The sequence below is a fragment of the Leopardus geoffroyi genome, chromosome C3, assembly GCF_018350155.1.
Source record: "Leopardus geoffroyi isolate Oge1 chromosome C3, O.geoffroyi_Oge1_pat1.0, whole genome shotgun sequence".
In the NCBI taxonomy this organism is placed as follows: Eukaryota; Metazoa; Chordata; class Mammalia; order Carnivora; family Felidae; genus Leopardus; species Leopardus geoffroyi.
In genome coordinates, this window is record NC_059338.1 from 65830901 (window position 1) to 65849643 (window position 18743).

Sequence of the window (18743 nt, forward strand, 5' to 3'; positions counted from 1 at the left end):
CTAATTTTTAATGTTAATTCATTTTTGAGAAAGAAAAAGACTAGGAGCAGAGGAGGGGCAGAGAGAGAGGAGGACACAGAATCCGAAGCAGGCTCCAGGCTCCAGCTGTCAGCACAGAGCCTGATGCAGGGCTCAAACCCACAAACCACAAGATCATAAACTGAGCCAAAGTAGGATGTTTAACCAACTGAGCCACTCAGGAGCCCCTTCAACACCTATTCTTAATTGAAAACTCTTCACAAAATAGAAATGGATACATGAGTATACAAACAGACCAATGGAATAGAGTAGAAAGTCCAGAGTTAAGAGCCAACTAGTATAGAATATGAACACTTTCTGTCCCAGTGATTTGCTCCAATCTTTTTAATAACACATGATGGGACAGCTAGATAGCCATTTGGAAAAAGATAAAATTAGATCCATACCTTATACTATATATAATAAATTTTTTTTTTTTAACGTTTATTTATTTTTGGGACAGAGAGAGACAGAGCATGAACGGGGGAGGGGCAGAGAGAAAGGGAGACACAGAATCTGAAACAGGCTCCAGGCTCTGAGGCATCAGCCCAGAGCCTGACGCGGGGCTCGAACTCACGGACCGCGAGATCGTGACCTGGCTGAAGTCGGACGCTTAACCGACTGCGCCACCCAGGCGCCCCTAAATTATTTTTTTTAAGTAGTCTCCATGCCAGTGTGGAAACCAACACAAGACTTGAACTCATGACCCTGAGATCAAGACCCTGAGATCAAGACCTGAGCTGAATCAAGAGTCAGATACTTAACCGACTGAGCCACCCAGGCGCCCCATACATAACAAACTCTAAATGAATCAGAGATCTCAATGTAAAGATTTAAAGTATACAAGTTCTAAAAGAAAACATGGGTGAATTACTCTATCATAATCAAAGTTAAATGAAATAATCTGAGAGAAAGTATTTCCAATATTTATCAAAGATAGAGGGCTAATACTGCGAATGTGCAAAAAAGTGCTTAAAATTCGAAGGGGGAAAAAAGACCAAAAATCTCACAGATAAATGGACAAAAGATATATACAGACAATTCACAAAAATATATAAATATGGCCTTTACACACATTAAAGAAATGTTTAACAGGGGCTCCTGGCTGGCTCAGGCAGTGGAGTATGCAACTCTTGAGCTCAGGGTCATGAGTTCAAGCCCCACGTTGGGCATAAAGCTTGCTTAAAAGAAAAAATAAATTAAAAAAAAAAAAGATGTTTAACTTTAATGATAATGCAACTTAAATGCAAATTAAAACTATACTGAGATGTGCACCGGAGTGGCTCAGTCAGTTAAGTGTCCCACTCTTGATTTTGGCTCAGGTCATGATCTCTCGGTTAGTAAGTTTCAGCCCTGTGTTGGGGACTCTGCACTGACAGCGTAGAGCCAGCTTGGGATTCTCTCTCTCCCCCTCTCTCTCTGCCCCTCCTCCAGTTGAGCACGTGCTCTTTCACTCTCTTGAAATAAATAAATAAACGTTAAAAAAAAAAAAAAAAAACAACCTATACTGAGATACCACTTCTCACCCATCAAATTGGCAGAAATTCAAAAGCTTAACAATACACTCAGTCCACAAAACTGAGGGAAACAAGCACTCTCCTACATTGCTAATGGAAACATAAAATGGTACCACCTCATACAGGTATTGACACTTTGGCTTAGCAATCCCACTTCCAGGAATTTACCCTGAATATACACCTGTAACAGTACCAAAACACTTAAGTGTGAGGTTATTAATTACAAGTATTATTCACATTTGCAAAATACTAGAAATTACACAAATGGCCAAGCAGAGGAAATCAGAAACTATGGAACATACACAAAAGAATAAGAAAGATTCGGGGCACCTGAGTGGCTCAGTTGGTTAAGCATCTAACTCTTGATTTCGGCTCAGGTCATAATTTCATGATCTCACTGAGCATGGAACCTGCTTGAGATTCTCTCTTTCTCCCCCTCTGTCCCACTGGCATGCATTCATTCTCTTTCTCTCTCTCTCTCTCTCTCTCTCTCTCTCTCTCGCTTTCAAGAAAGGGGGGCAGGAAAATCTAAAACTGAAAGCAAAGTAAAACAAGTGAACTCAATTATATTTCTAATTAATACCAGTAAATACATTAAAGGGAAAAAAAGAATACAAAACGGGTACAGTATTTAACTATACACTATCAGTCTTCAGCAGAGTAGCAGGGAAAGGTACACTGTAAACAAATTCAGTACCAAGTAGGAGCTTTTTTTTTTTTTTAATATGTAGATGTAACAATTTGGAACAATTTTAGATGAGATACAGAGTTCAATAAATGAGTAAACAGGTTGATGTTGTTACTAAGAGTCACTGAAGCAGAAGAAATATACAATTATGTAATGGAGAAAGGCAAGAAAGAATCCTAAAGAGACAAATCTGACTTGAAAGTATTGGTGTGAACCCATGATGTTCTATAAGTATGTATACATATATATATATATACATATATATATATATATATATATATATATATATATACACACACACACATTTTCATGAACCTGCATACTTCACAACTTTGTCTGCTAAAAAGGTCAAAGCAAAGACATTCCAGTAGCAGTGAGCACACCCAGCATCAGATCTTGGTATCCAATATTATTCCCCACTAAAAGAATCCAGGAGTCCTCAGAGATATACTGATTCCAGGGTTGGGCAGGAAAATTACCAGATGAGCCTAAAACATTTGTTATACCAGAAAGTAAAGAAATGCTTAAAAAAGGGGGGAATGGGGGCTCCTGGAAGGCTCAGTCTGTTGAGCGTCCAACTTCAGTTCAGGTCATGATCTCACAGTTCCTGAGTTCAAGCCCCACATTTGGATCCTCTTCGGATACTCTGTCTCCCTCTCTCTCTGTGCCTTCCCTACTTGCTCTCTCTCTCTCTCTCTCTCTCTCTCAAAAATAAACATTGAGGGGCGCCTGGGTGGCGCAGTCGGTTAAGCGTCCGACTTCAGCCAGGTCACGATCTCGCGGTCCGTGAGTTCGAGCCCCGCATCAGGCTCTGGGCTGATGGCTCAGAGCCTGGAGCCTGTTTCCGATTCTGTGTCTCCCTCTCTCTCTGCCCCTCCCCCGTTCATGCTCTGTCTCTCTCTGTCCCAAAAATAAATAAACGTTGGAAAAAAAAAAAAATTTAAAAAAATAAACATTGAAAAAAAGTTAAAGGACAGAATATCCACCTTGAAAGCTTTCCTACTAAAAAAATCTGGTACAGGAGCGCCTGGGTGGCTCAGTTGGTTAAGCATCCGACTTCGGCTCAGGTCATGATCTCACAGTTTGTGGGTTCAAGCCTCACATCAGGCTCTGTGCTGACAGCTCAGAGCCTGGAGCCTGCTTCACATTCTGTGTCTCCCTCTCTCTCTGCCCCTCCCCCACTCGCACTCTGCCTCTCTCTCTCAAAAAAAAAATTAAATAAAAATAAATAAACATTAAAAAAAAATCTGGTACAATTTGAGCGCCAAAATAATTAGGTATGCAATTAATTATAAACCAGTGGAAAAAATGGAAATTCATAAAAAGACAAATAATGAGGAAGAAGGATGTGCCCTTGCTTATGGTAAAATACTAAGCTGAATGCTAACTGCTAAGTGTGGGGGGAGTGCTGTAGTTAGAAAATGAGCATTTTGCAAATGCCATACCACAGATTCAATCAAGAATCATCCATGGATGCTCAATCTAGAGAGAAATGTTAATGAACAGGAGTTTCCATGGTCTTAAAATGTCTTCCCACAGATTATTAGTTAGGAGATGATTAGTTAGGAGATGTTTCCACTGCACACAGTGGAAAACAAGACAACAGCTTGACTGGGTTTAACACCATCAATGAAAGGCAGCTAAACCTTGTGAACCTCCAAAGAGGATACCCTGAGGATACCCCAACCATGTAGCATCACAGCTGAGAATACATAACCCAATCTAACCATGAAGCAACACTAGATAAACCCAAAATGAGGAAAGTTATATTAAAACGGAAGGGAAGGGAACAGGGAGGCAAGGGGAAGAGGGGGAGAGGAAAAGGGGGGGAGGGAGAGGGAGGGGGTTGGAGAAAAAGGAGAGGAGGGGAAGAGAAGGGGAGGGGAGGGGGAGTCAATATTCAATGACAAAGAAAACTTGTGAAATGTTAAAGAAGGCCAAAGATAAGACAAATAAATACAAGACACGACCCTAGACCCTGTATAAAAAGGGGAAAAAATACTATGAAGAACATTATTTGGTCATCTGGCAAAACGGAAATACAGATAGTAAAGTATTATGGTAATGTTAAATTTGAAGTTAATATATACAACTTTCCTACTTGTTGGGTATACACATTATTTAGGATAAAGGACCAGGATATATGGAAGTTACATAATCAGAAAGAACATATGTACATGTGGATAAAGATGGGGGCTTAAGGGAGGACAGGGAGGAGTGTGTAAATGATATCAAATGTTAATAATTTAATCTGGGTAAAGGGCATCCATATTTTTTTTGTCCCATTCTTATTCTTGCAACTTTTCTGTAAATTCGAAATTATTGCCAAACACAAGTATAAAAAAAAAATTTAATTATAATGAGAAAAGGTTACTTTTCCATGAAAGTAGCTAAAGAAACAAGTAACAATTTGAAACACCAAAATGATGGTATGTCAAAAGGTAAATGTTCAAAATGATCTTACAAATAACTCCTGGTTCTAATTTCACATATTTTCTGCACACATAATACTAAAACTAACTCACAGCCCATGATACATAAGACAATAGATATATACTTAGGAATAATTCAAATACTTGATTATAAATGCAGAGTCCCTAGTTGCTTTTCCTCATATTCACTGAATATGAGCTGTTTCAGGATGCTATCCTATCCACTCGGTAAGTGCTTACTGAGTACTTACAGTGGGCTATATGTCATCTAATGTAACCCTTTGAAGTCTCTGCTACTCATATGTGATCAGCTTTAGCATCACCTAGGAGCTTGTTAGAAATGCAGAATCCCAGGGTGCCTGGTTGGCTCAGTCAGTAGAGTATGCAACTCTTGATCTTGGGGTTGTGAGTTCAAGCCTCATGTTGGGTGTAGAGATTACTTTAAAAATTAAAGGAAAGGAAAGGAAAGGAAAGGAAAGGAAAGGAAAGGAAAGGAAAGGAAAGGAAAGGAAAATCTCATACCCAACCCAGACCTTACCAAATCAGAATCTACTTGAACAAAGTCTTCAGGTGATTTATTTGCACATTAAAGTTTAAGAAGGGCTGCTCTAACTGAGCTGCTCTAAGTGACTCAACTAAATAGAGATTTATTTCTAGCTCCTACTAAATCTGATGCATGTAGGGCAATTCATCAGAGCAACTCTCCTCCAAGCTCTGACTCATGCTTGTTTCTCCAACTCAATTCGTGGCCTCCACAAGGCAAGAGAGAGGGAAGAACGCACAGGATATTTTATGGCAGACACAGAAATGGCTTATATAACCTCCAGCCCACACTCCATGGCCAAAAATGAGTCACAGGGTCTGAAAGGAGGCTGAGAAATGGAGTCATCTTGTGTGCTCACTGAGGAAAATGAGTAAAGTTTAGTAATGGATACTGAGAACACCAAGGAATACCAAGGAAAAGTTAAATAACCAGGCTCACACAGGAGCTGACTATCATGAGGACTGGTAGCAGTCCTACCTTCCTCAGTTCAAACTCTAGAGCCTATGACCAGCCAGTGAGCTTACTCACCTTCTAGCAAGAGGTTCACTCTCAGTCTTATCAACTGATGCTTCAAAAAAAAAAAAAAAAAAAAAGGTGGGACATAAGCTGGAAAGCATTTCTAAGACATCTTCATCCCAAGCCGCACACACTATTTTATACAATTTCAAATGAAACAAAGTCTAAGAAAGACTTTCTCAAAGTTTATTTAAATTTCTAATTACAAAAAAGAATACAAGCTTGACTGGGATAAAAATACAAAATATAAAAAGTACAAAGGAATATCTTCCCTCCCGCCTCCAAGTCCCATTCTCAAGAAGTATTAGAATTCCGGGGTGTTCTTCCAAACTTCTTCTATACACACAAGTACATATACGCTCACACAAAGATTTACTGGAAATACATACATTGTCCTACGACTGTATTCGCCCAGGAATGCATCATGGACATCCATCCACATCTGTACATATGGATCTATCAATCTGAACAGCTAGACAGTATTCTACAATATGGCTACACCATAACTTAACCAGTCCCCTATTAACAAACATTAAAATTCTCTCTGCCTTTTTAATTATCAAACTGCTATGCTAAGTATCCTTGTACAACCACTGGTATTTGTATTTCTGTCAGAATTTCAAAAGTAGGGTCAACAAAATATAGTGCTCAATTTTTACAGGTACTAGAAAATTGCACTCCTACAAGCGTATGAATGTTCTCTAGTCCATATTTGTGTTCATAAGGAACATAATAGACACTTTTTTCAGGTTATCATGAGAATTAAGTGAAATAATACACAAAATAAAGCACTTAAAATCATGCCTGGCATTGCTAATAGTAATGAGTATTAGATACTGAGTAATAATATTCAATCGTCACATACCGTGGTGGCAAGTAAATAGAAGGTAGCTCTCTTACTTTCTCTTGATAATCCACATTAATCACCATCCCAGGGCACGTGGGTGGCTCAGTCACTTAAGCATTCAACTCTTGATTCTGGCTTAGGTCATGATCTCATGGTTCGTGGGATCAGGCCCCACGTCGGGCTCTGCGCAGACACTGCAGGGCCTACTTGGGATTCTCTTTCCCTCTCCCTCTGCCCCTCCCTCCCTCACTCACTATCTCTCTCACTCAAAATAAATGAATAAACTAAAAAAAAAAATGTTTTTAATGAAAAAGTTTGTTTCACTAAAAACTTTGTTAAAATGTAATAATTATGTTTGAGTACATATTTTCAAACTTACCAGTTTTTTTTTATGCAGTAAAGTCAATAGAGACAGCCACATAAGTAAATCCTCTTCAGTCCTAAATAACTGTTTTTATTTAAAGACTCTCCTATTGGGGCGCCTGGGTGGCGCAGTCGGTTAAGCGTCCGACTTCAGCCAGGTCACGATCTCGCGGTCCGTGAGTTCGAGCCCCGCGTCGGGCTCTGGGCTGATGGCTCAGAGCCTGGAGCCTGTTTCCGATTCTGTGTCTCCCTCTCTCTCTGCCCCTCCCCCGTTCATGCTCTGTCTCTCTCTGTCCCAAAAATAAAATAAACGTTGAAAAAAAAAAAAAATTAAAAAAATAAATAAATAAATAAAGACTCTCCTATGAAATCCTTCCCAATTTTTAAGAGTGGGTTCTGACACTGAGAAGTTTGAGAAACACTGCTCTATGGTATCAGGTACCTCAAATGACAGCATATGTCAATAGCAGGCAAACCACAGACATTAACCCATTGCTTCAATTCTCCTTCTGTGAAGGTCTGAGGCAACCTGAGAAGCTCTACAGAAGACTGTTAGTAGGTTTCAGAGACGGTAGCACAGGTAGAGAAAGGCAAATCAAAGTGCAGGGGGGAAAAAACAGAATGTTTCAATATGAACAAATCAGTGATCCTTCCCATGACAAAAGGGTCTATGATAAAAACCTGACACCAGCTGGCTGGCTGGTCCCAAAGATGTGTTGCCATGTGGGGGAACCCAGGATCCCAAACTGGGCACTCTGTACCAGCAGAAGCCACAATGACCATGGTGAGGGGAAGTCTGAACTTTTGAGTTCCAGGCACCGATCTCCATCCCTGTCCCCACAGTTGCTCTGTTCATGAGACCTCTGAACAATCACCAGGCTGTCTGAAGAATAACTTACTGCTATCCACAAAGCAGGTCGTCCTGTCTGATTAAGAATGTCCTCTGCTGTGGCATTCACATGGACCAAATGTTTGCAGGCTCAGAACTCTGCCATACAGCCCTTTCCCAAATTTCCTTGCAGAAGAAAAAGAAGCAAAAGAAACGGGAATTATAACTCCCACTCAAAAAGAAAAATGGAATTCATATCCATAGAGTCCTTTCCCACCCACCTTATTATCAGTCCTTCCTTGATGCTCAGGTATATCCATTAGCCAGTGCCCAGGAATCTGCAAGTCCTGACTTCAAGCCATCTCTCAAGGTTCTACTCTTTGAGGTCCTTCCTTCAACCTCCAAAGCCCACCTCCCGCCTTCCCAAGAAGAGTCTATAACACAACAACAGTTCACCAGCACCTGTTGCTGACTTATTTCACTAAACCAGCTGAAAACCCACAGAATGCCTTTTACCCATTACGTGAACAGAGGTGAGTGCCCATCTGTCTCCACTTGGCTGGTTCTCCACAGGCCCTTAAATCTTGGCTTAGGAAGCCAATGTGAGAATTCTGCCTTTGCCAAAACTATTCATTCCAATGCCTAACGTTATTGGTACCTTCACTTAGAAAATTCATCTAACACCTCAGCCTCTCAGTTTGCTGCTCATTCTAACAATCTTCTCCCCTATCTCCGCCACCTTCTGCCACACCTTAAACCCTCTTGCTCCAGCACACACACACCACTTCTAAAGCACACGTGCATGTATATGCACATCAAGTCAGCCCACTCTGGCCACTCCACCTCTCCCTTGACCACATCATGTCCCCTAATCCACGGATTTCATCACAGCCCACTGTCCATCACCCTCCCCTCCTTATGACCTAAGTCCCTTGCTCAAAAATCATGGTGCCTGATTATCCCTGCCTTGCCTACAACTTCAACTTCCTTCGCCCACTCTCCATCCACTAAACTAACCCGGCAATCCTGGGTAAACCTAACTCACAGTCAAGTAGCTGACCGCGGGGTGAGAAAAAAGCCCTCCCCTGACTGCTCTCACTTTAAATGAATGAACACAAGTTTTAAGTGGACCTTCGGCACACCCAAGCTATCCTACTATATTTCACTAGGCAATTCACTCTTCTAGAATATTTCAAACCTTCTCTTCTCTAAGACTGAGTCACTCAGCAAGACTAGTCACTTTCCTAGCTGTCCTCAAACCTTTCAATCACCACTGTTGCCTTCTCTGGCACTATTCTTACCTCAGTACATGAAGGTATTCCTGCCTCCACGCTAGGTTCAGTCCTTAGCCAAGATGGATTACATCATCTCACCACACACTGTTCCTTTTTTGCCCTTTATTGCCTGGTCGTATCTATCCACACTGTAACTCAAATGTAGCTGCTTTATTTTCTAGAACAGATCAAGTCTGTATCATGAACATAGGGCTGTTTTTTCTAATAATTAATCTAATCTTCCTTACGAACACCCACCCTAGGAAATGGCCAGAAACTTAAAATTCGCCAGATATTATGTCGGTCTCTTCCTGTTAATATTCAGACATTTAAGTTTATCTCCTTACCAGAGCTGGTTTCAATAGTTGCTTTCAGGTAAACTTTTATCCAAATGGGGCTGAAGGGACATCCTTATGGAGGCAAGAAGACCTAGGATCTTCGTGTCTCTGTGGATGCTCACTGAGCTCTGCTGCAAAGAGGAGATCATATCCCATGGCTTGACTGGTGCCATCTCACCTTTTGGGATGTCATGCCTGCTCCTACCCCTGTATCCATGATCCTGACCTACAGTCTAGAATGGTATGATGCCTGCTGTCTACCAGGACTCTCAGCTCCTCCACATCCCTCACAGTGATGTGAGAACTATTTAGCTTCCCCAGCCTCATCCATCTATCTATCCACTTCCTTCTACCCCTACTGTGCTCTATACCCGTGTTGTCACAGCACTAACCCACATAGCTATGCCCTCTAGAGATTCCAAACAAGGAGCACAGCCAAAGACTTTCTCCTTTCAAGCCTTTTTGTTTGTTTGTTTTTTAATTAAGCCCTACACCCTATGTGAGGCCTGAACTCATGACCCTGAAATCAAGTTGCATGCTCTACTGACAGAACCAGCCACAGACCCCATCAAAAGCCTTCTACTTTGGACTGTCCCTTCAACCTATTTAACACCCTCATCCTAACGCCAGAACTTTGGCCAGACAAGGAAGCTCAAAACATGTATTTCTGGAGCAGCTGCCTGTCTCAATCAGTGGACCATGGGACTCTAGATTGCCAGGTTATTGAGATTACTCTTTAAAAAGTAAAATCTTTCAGGGGCGCCTGGGTGGCGCAGTCAGTTAAGTGTCCGACTTCAGCCAGGTCACGATCTCGCGGTCCGGGAGTTCGAGCCCCGCGTCAGGCTCTGGCCTGATGGCTCGGAGCCTGGAGCCTGTTTCCGATTCTGTGTCTCCTTCTCTCTCTGCCCCTCCCCCGTTCATGCTCTGTCTCTCTCTGTCCCAAGAAAAAATAAACGTTGAAAAAAAAAAAAAATTTTTTTTAAATAAAAAAAATAAAAAGTAAAATCTTTCCAAAAAAAAAAAAAAAGAAAGAAAGAAAGAAAGAAAAAAGAAAAAACATGTATTTCTCACAATCTGTTTTCCCTACCTCTGTCCCCCTTCTTCCCATAATTCAGGGCTGAAAAAGATGGACTTTCCATTTCCAATTCATCTTCCGTCCTCCTGAGAGGCACTAGCCTCAAGTTCAGCCATAATGACAGAAGAGATATCATATCCTCCTTAGCCCATAGAAGAAACTATCATTAGAGTATGTCAGAGGAAGTTCTTGATAGGAAGCTACAGGCAACTTGGAACTTTCGAAAACCAAAAACAAACATACAGTGACTTAAAATTCCCTAAAATACTATCCTTTCACAACTTCAATAGTTACCATCTCCTGTGTCCTAGGCTCCAAGGACATAACAGGAGAGAGTTAGGTCACTAAACAGGTAAGTTCTACAAACAAAATAATTACAAATGGAATTTTATATGCTGCATTTACCAAAAGAGAAAACACAAATAACCTGTTTGTCCATCTGTTCCAGCTATCAAACTAAAGAGGTGAGGAATACAGAAAAAGGATAATATAAATTATTTCAGGTCACAATTTCGTATCATTTAATCCTTCCCCAATTTATATACTTCATTTTTTTTCACTTGCAACATAAAAAACCAGAAGCCAATCCTTAATGAGAGGAAAAAAGCAAGGGAAGCCATGAAGCAAATTCAAGTTTCTCTGTTAATAAAAATAACTAGGCATATGGAAACTAATTTGACAATAAATTTCATATAATAAAATATATATATATATATATATATATATATAAAATAAATAAATAAATAGGCAAGAACTAAAGCACTGTTCAAATACCCCAAGGCTAAAGGAAATCAGGTAGAGTGAAGTAATAAAGTAATTGTAATAAATATCTGTTATTTTATGTTGCCACCCCCACCCCAAAACTGTTATTGCTATAAACTAATATTTTCATTTCATTTCTTTTTTAATTTTTTTTAATACTTACTTATTTTTGAGAGACAGACAGCACACAGGCACAAGCAGGGGAGGGGCAGAGAGAAAGAGAGAGAGAGAGACAGAATCCAAAGCAGGCTCCAGGCTCTAAGCTATCATCACAGAGCCTGAGACGGGGCTCGAACTCACCAACTGCGAGATCATGACCTGAGCTGAAGAAGGATGCTCAACCGACTGAGGCACCCAGGCGCCCCACCATTTCTTGATTCAAAAGGAAGACAGAAGGGCAAGGACAGCTAGAGGAAAATTCGACAAGATGTCTGTAACACAAACTAAAAGCTTACTATGTGTCAGGCATTAGGGTCTCAAAAATTGAAAGATTACCTAATACATACAATTAAGGATGAATGAATTTCACTTGCAAGATGACAACACAGAAACTTTATCCCAGTGATGGTCATTCAGTTGTGGTAGAAAACTTGAGAAATACGACAACCACTTACGTGGAAGTGTTCAACAGAGCACCTACTATGACAGCACAAGTGAATATATCCTAGCAATCCAAAATAAGTGCAAATGTGTTTTTTGTGTAGAGCGCTACTAAATAAGTGTGTTAGTATGAAACTTCCTTTAGTTTGTTTTAGTTTGGATGCTTGGCATTTACTGAGATCCCTTTTCCTATGTTTATATTTGCTAATTTCCCCACTATCTGAACACTGGTGGAAACAGAGCCTGCCTCCTTTCCTAAAAGCCAAAAAGGCCTAATACTCACCTTCTCAAATTCCATTGGAGCTAGGATGCAGGCAGTGACCTAATCCCAGCCAATCCAAGACACCCACTGACGATTTTGAATCAGAAGCTAATACCACAAAGAAACATGGTTGAGAAAGCAACTTTCCAGCAATACCCAGTTTCCCAAGCAGCAGTGGCAGCAGCAGCAGGGCCCAGGATCAAGGTGCTGGTAATACATGCTGTAAAAACGAGTATTACCAGACAGCATCAAAAGTGACCCACTCCCCAGGTCTCAACCCAGCTGCTTCTGAACTGTAATCCTGACTGTGCAACTTTCCTTGGTTCCTGCCCACTAGCAGAACTGGAGCTCCTCCAGATCTCAAACCAATGCTAAGATCTCCCCAATGCTCTTGCATTTAATTCCTTTTTAATTCCTTTTTTGCTTAAAGCATAACTAACAAGTAATTTCTTGCCAATAAGAAACATGAGTGATAGCCAACAGGAATGAAATAGTATGGTGAATAAAGAAGCATCCCACCCACAAAGGACTGGGTCTGTGTAGTCTACTTTGGAAAAGAGACAATTCTGTGTGTCATATGACTCAAGTTCCGCTCTGATAATTCAGTTAATAACGTGTCACGTATTAATTCCAAAACGTTTCCGTCCCAACTACTAAATAACGTTGCCAGTCTGATTTCATCTGGAAGATGACCCACACCTTCTTCATCAAGCAAGTTCCCTAGTGTGGACTAACTACCTTCAAACTCTAAATATACCCACAGATGATTCAGCAGGATGAAGAGCCCAAGTTTCTAATTTGCTTGAATAAGAATTAAAGGTCTGTAACTTTCAGGGCGCCTGGGTGGCTCAGTTGGTTAAGCATCTGACTCCTGATTTCAGCTCAGGTCATGATCTCATGGTTCCTGAGATGGAACCCCACGTCTGGCTCCACGCTGCCACTGGGGAACCTGCTTGGGATTCTCCCTCTCTCCCTCTCTCACTGCCCCTCCCCCGCTCAAAATAAATAAATGAGCTTTTTTCTTTTAATGTGTAACTTTCAATGTGGGGGACTTCAGCAAATAGTTAAGTCTCTTCTTTTTAATGTTTACTTATTTATGGGGGGGAGGGACACAAGTGGGGGAGGGGCAGAGGAACAGGCAGAGTGCGAACCCCAAGCAGGTTCCTGGCTACCAACACAGAGCCTGAGTGGGGCTCAAACTCACAAACTGTGACATCATGACCTGAGCTGAAATCCAGAGTACGATGTTTAACCCACTGAGCCACCCAGGCACCTCAAAAGTTAAGTCTTCAAAGGAATTAACTGTTTTCAAAACTTTTATAAGTTCTGAAGTTTACAAAAACTTCAAAGTGCTCTCTCCTCAACAGATTTTTTGTTGTTGCTGTTGTGGTTACATCAGGAAGATACAGATACAACTGTTATTTAGTGATCTTAAAATATGAAAGTTAAATAAATTCCTCAACTACAAATCAAATTAGGACTTGGTAAGATTTTATTTGTTTAATGTTTATTTATTTTTGACAGAGAGAGAGACAGAGCGTGAGTGGGGAGGGGCAGAGAGAGGGAGACACAGAATCCAAAGCAGGCTCCAGGCTCTGAGCCATCAGCACAGAGCCCAACGCAGGGCTCGAACTCACAAACCATGAGATCATGACCTGAGCCCAAGTGGGACGCTTAACTGACGGAGCCACCCAGGAGCCCCAAAAATGTTTATTTATTTTGAGACAGAGAGAGAGCAAGTGGGGGAGGGGCAGAAAGAGAGAGGGGGACACAGACTCGGAAGCAGGCTCCAGGCTCTGAGCCATCAGCACAGAGCCCCACGCGGGGCTCGAATTCACAAACCTCAAGATTATGACCTGAGCCCAAGTGGGACGGTTAACTGACGGAGCCACCCAGGAGCCCCAAAAATGTTTATTTTGAGACAGAGAGAGAGCAAGTGTGGGAGGGGCAGAGAGAGAGAGGGAGACACAGAATCCGAAGCAGGGTCCAGGCTCCGAGCTGTCAACACAGAGCCTGGCCCGGGGCTCGAACTCACGAACCGTGAGATCATGACCTGAACCAACCGGAGCCGAGGCCGGATGCTTAACGGACTGGGCCACCCAGGCGCCCCAGGCCTTGGTAGATTAATGGTCAACCTACCCATTTGAATTCCGCAACCACCTCCTCACCCCCGTCCACCCAAACCCCAGGCTAAGCGGTCTGCAAGAGCAGTCCTGGAGAGCTCTCCCCTCCGGCATACCACCGGAGCTCAGCGACACTCGCTGCCTGACTACAGTTCCTATGACTGTGCCTGTGTACTGCATATTCTCACAACCTGCGTTCGCACAGCCCTTCACATCCGCCCAGGGCCTCAGGCTTGTGACTCTCGCACCCCGCTATGTGGCTGAGAGTTAGCCATTACGCGCACAGCGCTTCACGCACCCTCAGTAACTCGTGCTCCCATAGCACTGCTGCGTCTCTATTTCAGCCCTTCTGATTCGCTGCAATTCATTCTCGCTCTCACTTATGTGCTCCTTCAGGATTCTTAAGGATGTCCCGTTCATCTCCACGGGTCCCCAGGCCACACACAACCTGGACCCTGGAACGTGTTCTGTAAACACCGAGATTCTTCCGCCTCCCGCAAGCCCGGTCCTCTGCTGGCGGGGCCTCAGCCCTGAGGCGGGTTTTTACGCACCCCTGCACCCGCCCACCCCGACCCCCGCCCATTGTGACTTCCAGGGCCGCCCAGGACACAGACTTTTTGTTCCCCAGGAAAATTACCCAGAGCGCAACACCGCTCCTCAGCTCTGCCCCCACCGGCTCCCTCCAATTCCTAGCGCAGCCCGGGGGCGGGCGGGGGTGTCAGCGGGTCCAGCTCCGCAAACCGCCCCCCCCCCCCACCAGAGCTGGAAGGGCTGAGCCCGGAACGCCCCCAAAGCCCGACACGCAGCACCCTGTCAGCCGCGACGCGCCTCCGGGAACCGCGCGGGGCTGCGCATCGGGGCAGCGCCCCCATATCGGCGCACCCACGGCCGTGCGGACCCGCGCGGCGGGCGGCCCCACGATGTCTCCCCGCGCCGCCCCGGACTCGGGTGGGCGAGGGCGCTCTGTACGTACCCGAGGAGGCAGCGGTCGCAGACGACGCCACGACTCCCCTTGCACACCGTGTACGCCAACGGATCCGAGCGGAAGAGCAGCTCTCCGGGGCGCAGCTGCACCAAGGCGCGCAGCCCATTTCCCCTGTTGGCGGAGCTGAACTTTTCCACCTTCGGCGGCTCCATCACCTCAGGTATGCACCTCAGTCGTCCTCCGCTTCCCGCAGCTGGCGTCTCGCGTGCCGCCGGGAGCCGCGCGCCTGCGCCCTGCGCGCTCACGTACGCCCGAGGGGCGGGGCAGGCGCGCGGGGCCTCCGCGCATGCCCAGACGGGGTAAGGAGGCGAGCCGGGGCGGGAGCCTGGGGTGGTCGGCACGGGCCCAGCCTAGGACTCCCAGGGTGGGCGGCAGGTTCCAGGGTGAATCCGCGAGGAGCAGCGGTGTTCACACACACTCGGTATTTTGTTGGGGACCCTACTTCTAGATCACACAGTTCTTAGCATTTTGCCATTTCTGTCCATTTTCTCTCCCCAAGTAGGTAGGTATGGTTGTTGAACCCTTTGAAAGTAAGTTGTGTTGTTGAATCATATAAAGGTAAGCTGCAATCATCATGAAATCTCATAACTGATGCATTATAACATTTCATAATTAAATACTGTCACATGCATTTCCTCAGAATAAAAATACACAATAGGACTACAATATCATCACCCCAAGGAAGATTATTCTATGCTACCAAGTAAAAACTATATTCATTTTAAGAATGGCTCTTGTAGCTTTCTTTTAAAAACCAGGATCCAGCAATCCCTATCAAAATAATACCAGCATTCTTCACAGAGTTACAACAAATAATCCTAAAATTTGTGTGGAACCAGAAAAGACCCCGAATAGACAAAGCAATCCTGAAAAAGAAAACCGAAGCTGGAGGCATCACAATTCCAGACTTCAAGGTGTATTACAAAGCTGTCATCATCAAGACTCTATGGTACTGGCACAAGAGCAGACACATAGGTCAATGGAACAAACTAGAGAACCCAGAAATGGACCAGAAACATATGGCAAACTAATCTTTGACAAAGCAGGAAAGAATATGCAGTGGAAAAAAGACGGTCTCTTTAGCAAATGGTGTTGGGAAAACTAGACAGCAACATGCCGAAGAATGAACCTGGGCCACTTTCTTACACCATACACAAAAATAAACTCAAAATGGATGAAAGACCTAAACATAAGACAGGAAGCCATCAAATCGTAGAAGAGAAAACAGGCAATAACCTGTTTGAACTCAGCCACAGCAACTTCTTACTTGACATGTCTCCAGAGGCAAGAGATACAAAAGCAAAAATGAACTATTGGGACATCATTAAGATTAAAAACTTCTGCACAGGGAAGGAAACAATCAGCAAAACTAAAAGGCAACTGACAGAATGGGAGAAGATATTTGCAAATGACAAATCAGATAAAGGGTTAGTGTCTAAAATCTATTAAGAACTTAGCAAACTCAACACCCCCAAAAAACAAATAATCCAGTGAAGAAATGGGCAAAAGAAATGAATAGACACTTTTCCAAAGAAGACATCCAGATGGCTAACAGACGCATGAAAAGATGCTCAACATTAATCAGCATCAGAGAAATACAAATCAAAACCACAATGAGATACCACCTCATTCATGCCTGTCAGAATGGCTAAAATTAACAACTCAGACAAGGATGTGGAGAAAGGGGAACACTTGTTCACTGCTGGTGGGAATGCAAACTGGTGCAGCAATTCTGGAAAACAGTGTGGAGGTTCCTCAAAAAATTACAAACAGAACTACCCTATGACCCAGTAATTGCACCACTAGGTATTTATCCAAAGGATACAAGAGTGCTGATTTGAAGGGACACATGCACCCAATGTTTACAGCAGCACTATTGACAAGAGCCAAAGTCTGGAAAGAGTCCAAATGTCTATCAACTGATGAATGGAGAAAGAAGATGTGGTATATATATACAATGGAGTATTCCTCGGCGATCAAAAAGAATGAAATCTAGGGGCACCTGGGTGGCTCAGTCAGTTAGGCATCTGACTTCGGCCCAGGTCATGATCTCATGGTTCGTGGGTTCGAGCCCCGCACCGTGATCTGTACTGATGGCTCAGAGCCTGGAGCCTGCTTCAGATTCTGTGTCTCCCTCTCTCTCTGCCCCTCCCCCACTCATGCTCTCTCTCCCCTTCAAAAATAAACATTTAAAAAAAAAAGAATGAAATCTTGCCATTTGCAACAAGGTGGATGGAACTAGAGTGTATTATGTTAAGCGAAATAGGTCAGAGAAAGACAAATATGATTTCACTCGTGTGGAATTTAAGAAACAAAACAGACGAACATAATGGAAGGGAAGCAAAAATAATAGAAAAACACAGAGAGAGACAAACCATAAGAGACTCTTAAATAGAGAAAACAAACTGAAGGTTGCTAGTGGGGTTTTGGGTGGAGGGGATGGGCTAAATGGATGATGGGCATTAAGGAGGGCACTTGTTGGGATTAGCACTGGTGTTATATATAAGTGATGAATCACTATATTCTACTCCTGAAGTCACTATTACACTATATGTTAGCTAACTTGGATATAAATTTTTAAAAAATACAAAAAATAATTAAATTTAAAAAAGAAACTGGTATTATAAAATTATTGTCTTGTAAAGAAGTGATCAAAGAATATGCAACCTAAAATGTGGGGGGGGGGGAAGTATCAAGGGCTCTATCACAGTTAATAATTTTTTTCTGGATTTCTTGATATTTGTGGTACTTATCAGCTTTAAAATTTTTTTGTTGTTGTTGTAACTTCTTTTCTCATTCCAAATACTCCTTTTTGTGCTTACAGTCATATTCATTGTTTTGATTTTGTTTTTTTTCATTTGAGAGAGAGAGAGAAAGAGAGAGAATCTTAAGCAGGCTTCAGGCTCTGTGCAGAGTTGTATGCGGAGCTTGATCCCATGACCCGGGGATCATGACCTGAGCCAAGATCAATAGTCAGACACTCAACAGACTGAGCCACCCAGGTACCCCTGTATCCTTTTTCTTAAAAGAAGTTCCCCAATACCCAAAAGATTTGAAAGCAGGAACTACAAGAGATTGCACGCCCATGTTCATAGCAGCATTATCCACAGTAGCCAAAATGTAGAAACAATCCAAGTGTGCGTCAACAGGTGAATAAACAAAATGTGGTATATACATACAATGGAATATTACTCAGCATTAAAAATGAAATTCTAATACATTATAATGTGGATGAACCTTGAAATCATTCTAAGTGAAATACTGCAGACACAAAACAACAAATATCGTACGGTTTCTGCAATAGACAAATTCATAGAGACAAAAAGTAGAATATCAGTTATCAAGTGCTGGGGGAAGGGAATGGAGAATTAGCACTAAATGAGTATAGAGTTTCTATTGCTCGCTAAAGTTGTATAAACCTGCACCCCACAAAATTTGGATCTGTTCCTACCGATGAAATAAGCGATTCCACAATAATGCAATTTAACATCCTATAAGGAGAAACACATGTTCAGTAACAGAGTTAAATTATTTTACTTAATAAAAAAGATCCATTTAATTGTTGTAAGA

At 42.7% G+C, this 18743-nt stretch overlaps 1 protein-coding gene across 3 annotated transcripts in view; it reads right to left on the reverse strand.

Annotated features, from left to right (window-relative positions):
• SMYD3 (SET and MYND domain containing 3) overlaps positions 1-15421 on the reverse strand; it is a 675859-nt gene extending 660438 nt beyond the window's left edge. Inside the window, exon 1 of one of the 3 annotated variants that reach the window (XM_045453199.1) lies at positions 15162-15421. In XM_045453199.1, the coding sequence (XP_045309155.1) occupies positions 15162-15325 (164 nt within the window). In that variant the 5' untranslated portion in view covers positions 15326-15421. The remainder of the gene's footprint in view (positions 1-15161) is intronic. The other 2 variants (XM_045453200.1, XM_045453201.1) reach the window with 2 other exon arrangements.
• Between the last annotated feature and the right edge of the window lie 3322 nt (positions 15422-18743).